The 9,730-nt window shown below is 36.4% G+C and overlaps 1 protein-coding gene across 1 annotated transcript in view; it reads right to left on the reverse strand.

The window, feature by feature from the left end:
• Positions 1–9,730, reverse strand: part of ralgapa2 (Ral GTPase activating protein catalytic subunit alpha 2) — a 199,530-nt gene that overhangs the window by 81,972 nt on the left and 107,828 nt on the right. Inside the window, exon 22 of the mRNA XM_016242121.1 lies at positions 7,226–7,408. Coding sequence (XP_016097607.1) covers positions 7,226–7,408 — 183 coding nt within the window. The remainder of the gene's footprint in view (positions 1–7,225; positions 7,409–9,730) is intronic.

A 9,730-nucleotide genomic window follows, 5' to 3' on the forward strand; every position in this document is an offset into this window, starting at 1 on the left:
AAAAAAAGTGTGTCCCACCATGTACTATTATTTATCTATTTATTTGGTACATGAATATTGTTGGTTTCAATATTTTATGAAAGTTGGGAAAAAAAATCTGAGATGATTTTTCTAGGATTTTTTCTCTCGACAGCTCATAATATGTTTGTTGCAGTGAGAGTGAGAATTATGAAATATGTTGCAGTAACGAACATAATTCAGCAAGAATTACCATTAGGTGGTGTGTATCATTGCTGTGATTAAATGACACATATCATAGTTTACGGTTTTGGTCATATCATCCACCTGCAAGCATTTTCACAGAGAAGTCAAATGAAAGTCAAGCCATTACGCTGTCATCAGTCCATATGACTTATCTTCTGAAGTCATTCCACACCTTTGTTTGACGACAGTCATTGGTAACTAAACATCTTGACATGAAGAAAGTAAGTCATAAGGGATTGAAATGACATAATTAATTAAATCTGTTAAATAACACCAAGCCTTCTCTATCTGTGGATTATCTTTAGCATTTGCCATTTTTGACAGTTTCACAGCAGAATGTGCAACCTGTGACGCCATTATGAAATTAACGCACTAACTCTAACAGCTAAATCTAACAGCTAATCTCCACTATAAAAGCATCATTAGATATTAGGGATGCTCCGATCAGGATTTTTGCAGCCGATACTGAGTACCGATTTCTTGTGATGGTGATCGGCCGATACCGATTCTGATGCTTTAAGCTTTATATAGACGTTTCATCTGGCGCACGTGCCTGGCCCGAAGTTAACTTCCGGTCTGTGTTTGTTTATCAGTCTGGCTATGGCGCCGGCTACAAACGCAGTTAAAGTTAAGGTGATGATTAGACTGAAGTTGGGCTCAGGTGGTTGTGCTGTGGGATGTGTTTCCCATACATTTATTTATTTGTGGCACTCACCACACAATCAAAACTGACGGATTTTCCAAAAGGCTTCATTGAATAAACATGAGCACGTACAAAAATCAAAACGAGGCGTGGGTGTTTTTGTATCACTGTATTTCTGAAGGAAGACTATCTTTAGAACATTTTCGATGTCATTTTCATTTCATCTTGCATGTTATATGCCTGATGAAACAGCGTTTGTGAGCTCAGCGCTGTTTTGTGTACACAGCCGTTACTGGGGAAACTTCTGTTTCTCCCACTTTATAGCACCTCCAGCTGGCAGAGAATGAATTTGCATTTTCGGTAGGTCCGTCTGATTTACGCAGCAAACGGGTCGGGTAATAAAAAATGCATTCTGATTATTTGCGGGTGGATAAAATAAATCATAAATGATGCAAATATTAACTACATTTTTTTTAATACATTTTTTTCCATGAGGCAGACGATTTTGTATGTGTTCGTTTGCCTGATCGGGACGTTGCAGTGACAGAAACGGTGACATTCCAGATAAAGCTTGAAAGGAGTAAAGCCTGTGTTAAGTCTATTGCATAGGCTAATATGGCCAAAGAAGATATTTTGTTTTATAAATACATGTTCATTTAAAAGCAGCGGCCAAGTTAGTGAGTACCGATCGAGTCATAAAATGTGATTATCGGCCGATACCGATCTCCGGCCGATCGATCGGAGCATCCCTATTAGATATGTGTAATAAAAGTGGGATTTTGTAACGGCATACCTTCATGTCCTCTTTGCCAACTACGATATCCTCAGATCCAGGAACAGACTGCAAAGAGGGGATCTGTTGATATAGGTTAGGGAAGCACACCAGCGAACCAAGAACTGTCTGAGCCTCGATCCGCGGAGCCTGACATGAGCATGAATGGAGAAAACACCAACATGAAGCTGTGTGCTTCTGTAAGTAGTGTAGATGCAGACTGACAGCAGCAGAGGTACCTCAAAGGAGTCAGTGTTGAGGACACGAGCAGCCGCAGTGATGAAGTCTCCCACCAGCATGGTGAAGCCCGGCAGACCCAGGAAGAAGAAGCGTGGTGAGCACCACCTAATCATCGTGTTCAACACATCCTGAGCACATCAGAACACGAGAGAGGAGAAACAAAAAACAAAACAAAAAAAATCATGTTTTTTGGATGAAGTACATGAATCAAGTACTTGAATAGGTAACGATATACAAAAAAAAATATTACTCGATATTACTAATAGATGAATACATTGAATATGCACTGATCTGCACATAAGCATTCATCTTATTTTATTACCAAAACATGCACTATAAAAACTTTAATATACTACAATATCTATTTATGTTACTGCACTTCAAGTGTGCAAATAACTGAAAATAACAAAATATACCATATAGTAACTAAAAAATGAACAAAAACTAAATGTGTGGTGAGAAAAAGTATACACACATGAGATGTCACATGATGCAAAGAAAAAAAATATATATATGCAAACATGCTCGTTTAATATCACTTGAATTTGCTACAACAGCAGGAAAGAAGCATGACAATAAATTGGTGCTATTTTAATGTTATTTGTTGTTTTTACATATCAAGCATTTCATGCAATGGGTTTACACAACCTACTTGGTTCACAATTAACTCAATACCTAAAGGAATAGTTCACCCCAACATAGTTTCTGTCTTCTGTTGAACACAAAAGATGATATTTTGAAGAATTTTGAAGAACCAAACAGTTGTTGGTACACATTGACTTCCATAGGAGGAAAATAAATACTATGGAAGTCAACTGTTTTGATTAACAGCATTCTTCAAAATATCTTCTTTTATGTTCAACATAACACAGAAACTCACACAGGTTTGGAACAACATGAGGGTGAGTAAATGATAACATTTTCATTTTTTGGTGAACTATCCCTTTAGTACGTATCTCAAAATGTATGTGCCATGTAATAATCAATACTAAAATTCTGAATTAATAACTTATTTTTCACACCATCAGTCACACACACACACTCAAGGTCAATACAAGTCAGACAGACATGAACAACTCAGTGCCTTGGAAAGTGATTGGATAATCGAGTTGTTGGGATCAATTCTTGAATGAATCATTCACTCTGTTTCGGTACAGATTCATATAACATTGCTATTGCGTTTCAGAGTTCAAAATAACGAGGAACAAGAAGTGTGCCAAAAAACAAACAAAAAAATGACTCCAATAAATTACATACATTTTTAAAAAATTCAAACTCAAAAATTCAGATTCAAACTCCGGTTAACCGCATGCAACATTTCGAGGCACAATCTCTGGAATTCATACGTTACTTTGAAGGTGTAAAACATTACATAACTCGGAGTGTATGCTTTAACCACTTTATAAACCACCAACCATTTCTGTCTCCCTCACATCAGTTTCTTGAAACCACTGTGCCATGTGCACAAACAAACAAATGCATAAACAAACACGGCTGCTCCGTAACTGCCACATTCATCTTCCTTAATTGAATCCTTTGTAAACACTGTCAGACGAAGAAAAAAAAAACACCAATATAGGCAACCTAGCGGCATAAAAAGAGTCCTGCTGAGAGGGAGATGTTAAATTGGTGGAAGCGGTGCATCTGCAGGGACATTTTACCCTCGTTCTGCAATAACTGACCTTTGCAATGCTTAGCAACCAGTAGTAATTAAGCGCCACCAAACTGCTGCGTGATTACCCAAAATGAGCATTTTGGAGGAAGCGGCAATTCTGCAAAGCGGGACTATTATGCAGCGGTAAATACGGCAAGCACAATCTGAATCTACAGCATGTGTGTCTGTGACAATTTAACATGGCCAAAAGGTTTAAATGGTCAGAGCAGTGCAAGGACATTTATATGTACAGACACATGGGTGAATGTGCCACGATTGGTCCTTTCCATCTGAAGACACTAGATGTGCTGCAGCTCTTAGACAAATACCTCAATTTGTGACCTTTACATGACTCCGAACAATGGAGGTAAAAATCAATGTGCTGATGGTCAGTGTGTATTTACTAAATCCAGCCAGCAGTACAACACCTGTTAGCAGTGCTCTTATTTGTTGACTTTCCTGTTCCTATAGCTGTGCACAAAGAAAGGTTTGATCATTAACTTCAGCTTCGGTTTGATCTGGGTTCCTGCACAGATACATTTCACAGCACACTGTTTCATGCCCTTTTTACTGCAGTAAAATCAATGCTTGTACTAATAATTTATTTTATACATCAATAAATATTGATGTATGCATCACTCAAAGGGTTATTTTGTGCTGGTAATTCTATTTGTGAACCAGCAACTTTCTACTGATATAAAATCAGCATAAAATTGACAATGCGTATGTATTTATTTATTTTATGATGCAATGTTAATTACACCCACATCATTATTCATTTACAGTAAATATGTGCCCCTTAATCTTCAGTCAAAAACATTAATGTCCCGTCTTCCTCACACAGCATGTCTTCTCTGATGAAGGCAGAGCAATAACTTCAGTTCTTTCCTAACAATAATCTGCTAGTCACCCATTTAGCTTGCACTTTCTACAATCCCAGTGATCAAAGTGAAGTCCCACCCTAAGCGATGCCACAATGTGATTTTTTGACCATGTGACTATTCTTAGGGGGAAGTCGTGGCCTAATGGTTAGAGAGTTGGATTTGTAACCCAAAGGTTGTGGGTTCGAGTCTCATACCGGCAGGGATTGTAGGAGGGGGGAGTGAATGTACAGCTCTCTTCCACCTTCAATACCACGACTGAGGTGCCCTTGAGCAAGGCACCGGACCCCCAACTGCTCCCCGGGCGCCGCAGCATAAATGGCTGCCCACTGCTCCGGGTGTGTGTTCACGGTGTGTGTGTGCACTTTGGATGGGTAAATGCAGAGCACTAATTCCAAGTATGCGTCACCATACTTGGCCACATGTCACGTCACTTTCACTTTCTTTGATTCAAAAAAATGAATGATCAAATTTGCTTAGCAATAAACCCGCCACATACATATCAACTTAAGTTTTAAGCATTTGTTAGGACATACTTTTAACTGAAAACTAGTTGACAATTATTGAAAATTATTATCTGAATTATTTACATTTTTGAAAATTATTATCTGCCATGTGACACCAAAAACATATTGACACGTAAAAAAAAAAAAAAACAATAACAAGAAAACTATTTGCCATTTTGTTAATTATCCATAAACTAAAATGTCAATTAAAATACAAATAAACAAATAAATAAAAAAGCAACACATTACTGCATGTTTTTAAGACTGACATCGCAAAATGTCAATTGGTTGCAAAACTACAAAATCTTGATTTCAATTATCTTTGTGGCTTTTAATGTTCAATTTTCTTTTTATTTAATCCAACACATTTTCGAAAGTGCTGTTTTCAAACAATTTACTTAATCTATCTTTCGAGTTAAGACTACATGAATGTTTTGTTTGTGTTAAAGTAGCACTAAAGTTGACTATTTTGAGGGGGAAAAATAGATAATAAAAATTGTAAAAACTTAGTGTATATGTTGTGTTTTATTCCTAAAAGTTCACTCTTCAAACCATTTTACATATAATGCAGCTAAAAAAAATAATTACTTGAAAAAATGTGAAATTAAAACATTTTGTCAAGTTGAATTTATGACCATTTTAGCCTCAGAAGGTGTGACTGATGGTGTACATGCGCACAACTTCAAAGAGATGCCCAAGTTCTTCAGTGGTAAAGAACTCTATAGTTGTACATACGATTTTAACAGTTATTCAATTTTCAGTGCACCAGAAAAGAATGAATACTGTGTTTGAATTGCAGCCCATATCCAGCCCAATCCATGCTGTTTTTGCAGTTGGCTGTTAAACTGTACTGCCGTGTTCTTTCAGAAGTGGTTCAGATGTGCACTCTAAGCTCAACTTTAACAGCTCCATCAGGTGAATGGTAAAACTACAGCAGAAGAGATGCACTTCTGCACTAGTCTGTTTGCTTCTCTCCTGCATTTGAATAGAGCTGAGTTCCCAATAAAACTCACACCAAGAATGATAACCATAAAGATAACTATAACAATAACTACATTAGCAGCCACACCTATCGATGCATGATAAGATTCTGTTTATTATAAGAATGTGCTGTAGTTCTGTCATCCGCCACTTTAAATGTTTTAAAGTCAGGTGGATTCTAATTGGCTACCAAATGTTTTTTATTGTTCAACAGTTGGAAACAAATAATTCTGTAAGTGATTCCAACTATAATGTTGCTTTATTCCTTTATCGTTATAGTTGTGATATGGACTGTCCTATTTTTATATTTAGAATGATTATTAAAGTTATATCTGTATTGTTATCGTTCCAGTTATTGTCCTTTTTCTGTGTCAGGCAACGTAACAAGTATGAAATGAAATGCAATCCCACACACACATAAGAAGTCTCTTATGATTCGCAACGTTGCATTCATTTGATCAAAAATACAGTAAGAAAAGGAACATTGTGAAACAGCTTTCTATGTGAATATGTTTTAAAATATCATTTATTCCTGCATTTCAATGCTGAATTTACGTTCTAATAATTCTAATAAGCTGATTTGCTGCTCAAGAAACAATTCTTATTATCAATTAAAAAAAAATAAAAAAAAAATTTCTTGCCCCAATTTTAGTTTTTTTTACTGACCCTAAAAGAAACCCAATTACAATCCCAATCTGAGGCAGATTATTCCCAGGTGTAGACAGTAATGTTTCTTGGCTGATCATCTGTGAAACTACATTCACATATAATATGAATGTAAGGATTTTTAAAGGAATGTTCTGGGTTAAATATACCATTCTACTCACAGCACTGGTGGCAACCTAGTCTATGGATAATAAACTGTTTACAAATACTGTGTTTGTTTGTTTTTTTTAATGTGCCTATATGACATGTATACAAAGCATTTTTTTCTAGTATTAATCTCATGCTAACATGTATAATCTTTAAGTGTATAATGTTTAAGTTTCAATAAAGTGTGATGAATTGTCTATTTGTAATGTTTATTCTGGTGCTGTACAATCACCTTACAGATTTCCAGTGCAAGTGTGTTGCATTTTTTCAAACTGGCAATCACTGGCAAAATCCCACAGATGCTGCTGTATTTAGCCCCGGACTATTCCTTTCATCATATGCCGTTCTGCTATTATCTTCATTATAAATACTGAGATCAAAGTAGTGGGCAAGAACAAGAAGAACATCAAGAACAAGACAACTTTCACAGAGTGGTGTGACAGCTACTGCTGTGGGTTGACACAGATGGGACACATGAGTGCTGGGTAGGATCAAGGTTCAGAGGGGATGATCTGTGTTAAGTTCTGGTACCTGCCAGTGCTTCAGTGTGGCTGAGCAGGAGGCTCCTCTGGCTCACTGTGTCCACAGTAACACTCATGCTCATGTCATGTGTAGAGGGAGAGTCCGGCTCCTCCTCGACCGCGTGCCACGCCAGCAGACCCACCTCAGCATCGTTCAGATAACCATTAGACGTCTCACTGCTCACACTCTCACCTGACAGAAGAGAGGTTATATTGACTGACAAAATCATTAGTTATCACACGGCGCTCTGAAACGCAGATCTCTGTGGTCTGATAATGTATAACCATATAGACCGTTCATATGGAGTTCATATCTGAAGATGGTGCTTCTTTTATGTCTCTCATAACACACCACACACTCACCCTCTTTTGTTTCATACAGATGCATCTGGTGACATCTTGATTTTTGGAAGCTCTGTGTTTAGAGAGCTAATAAAATATTTTAACTATGTTAATTTTCAGTTAAGTCCAATTATTTACTTACATGACAAGTAGCCATGTAAAAGGCACAATGTACATCAAGCTAGTCAGTTGTCATCTTAAATAATATACAGGTGCATCTCAATAAATTAGAATGACGTGGAAAAGTTCATTTATTTCAGTAATTCAACTCAAATTGTGAAACTCGTGTATTAAATAAATTCAATGCACACAGACTGAAGTAGTTTAAGTCTTTGGTTCTTTTAATTGTGATGATTTTGGCTCACATTTAACAAAAACCCACCAATTCACTATCTCAACAAATTAGAATAACACAAGTTTCCCAATTTGAGTTGAATTACTGAAATAAATGAACTTTTCCACGACATTTGAATTTATTGAGATGCACCTGTATATATATATATATATATATATATATATACACACACACACACACACACATACATACATACATATACATATATAGGGCCTAAAACTAACTTTTTGCTACACCTGCCAATGGCCGGTGACGTGATAAAATTTACCAGCCAAAATTTTTTTTACTGGCCATGAAACTCTTTTTGCAAAAACAGGCAGTCATTACTACTACAATAACTAAACATATTAAAATAGGCAAACGGAGCAGGCCATTGTGTTACATCTGTTTCACACATACTCAGTTTGCAGTGCGTATTTTTTTCCGCATCCATGTTAACAGATTACAGCAGGGCTATATAATTAGCTTCATTTGAGGGCTAGATTATCAAACTGAAAATTTGAAGGGGGCCAAGGGGGTGGGGGCTGTCCCGATCTCTTTTTGGGGGGACCTATAAAATTAGAAATTAAATTGAAATCGTAAACATTAGTGCTGTCTGTCAATCAATTAAAAAAAATAATTAATCACATTTTTCTGTAATTAATCATGATTAATCGCATATTTATAGTCACAATTTCACATTGAACCTCCAAATTAATGTAGAAACAACATAAAGATAGTATATTTTAAATATGTTTAAATGGCATCTTTTTACTAAGTAGTATATTAATAATGAAGTATTGATACTGCAACTGGTGTCTCTATTAAATACCTTTTCCCTCAATTTTACCTATTCATTATAGCCATTCAACATTACAGTATAATTGAAAGCCATTATTTTTAACATTTAATAGGCTCTGAAATATTAAGTGATTTTAAAACAATCTTCACATAAACTATGAGTTGTATATGCATAAACTATACCGATTAATCTTTATTGAAGCTACAAAAGTTAATCAGCGACTAGAGCAGTCAAGTGACTTCTCTTTTTCTTTTGTTCTTTGATTTACATCAATCACAGACTTTAGCAGGTTTTACTTTAAAAGCAGCGCTGTCTCTTTAAAACCTGATACACATGACGCGGATCTAACGCATATCTTCTCCAAACTCTTTACAGTCATTTAAGACTTTATAACTCATTTAAGGTTACGTTTACAAAGTAACTCGCCAAAACTCGCATATTTTGACATTATTGTGTGTGTTTTCGTGCGTTGAAGCGCTACTAGTGCGCTGTCTGAAGCGGCTCAGCGTATTTGTACAGCCGAACGAGCAACCTTTCAAACTATAGCCTACTTCACTGCACCGTTTCTGCGGCATACACCCCAGGTATGTCTCGCCACATTCTAGGGTTATGAAGAATAAAGAAGGGAAAAATTAATCTTCCGATATGAAGCAGCAAAATCTTCTCAGGTAAAAGTTATTAGAACCGTGTCTAGGGACAAGCTGGCCATCACACTGCTCTGACCTTATCAGCCCGTTCATATCCTATTATTTGATTCACTCTTGTCACTTATGACAGAACAGCTAATCACGATGAACTTGTTTATGGAAAATATTATTTTATTCGCTTACGTCAGAAACAGCAAATCTCTTTAAAAACGGGCTGTTGTTCCCACTACATTGCATTGTTATATTTCGTAAAAGTTTTACCCGCCAACTAGCGACTGACACCGTTACATGGACTCACCAACGCTGATTTTGACTTGCATTTGGTGCTAGGCGAGTGTCAATTTTAGGCCCTGTATATATATATATATATATATATATATATATATATAT

This window comes from Sinocyclocheilus grahami, unplaced genomic scaffold, assembly GCF_001515645.1.
Source record: "Sinocyclocheilus grahami isolate Dianchi unplaced genomic scaffold, SAMN03320097.WGS_v1.1 scaffold646.1, whole genome shotgun sequence".
NCBI lineage: Eukaryota > Metazoa > Chordata > Actinopteri > Cypriniformes > Cyprinidae > Sinocyclocheilus > Sinocyclocheilus grahami.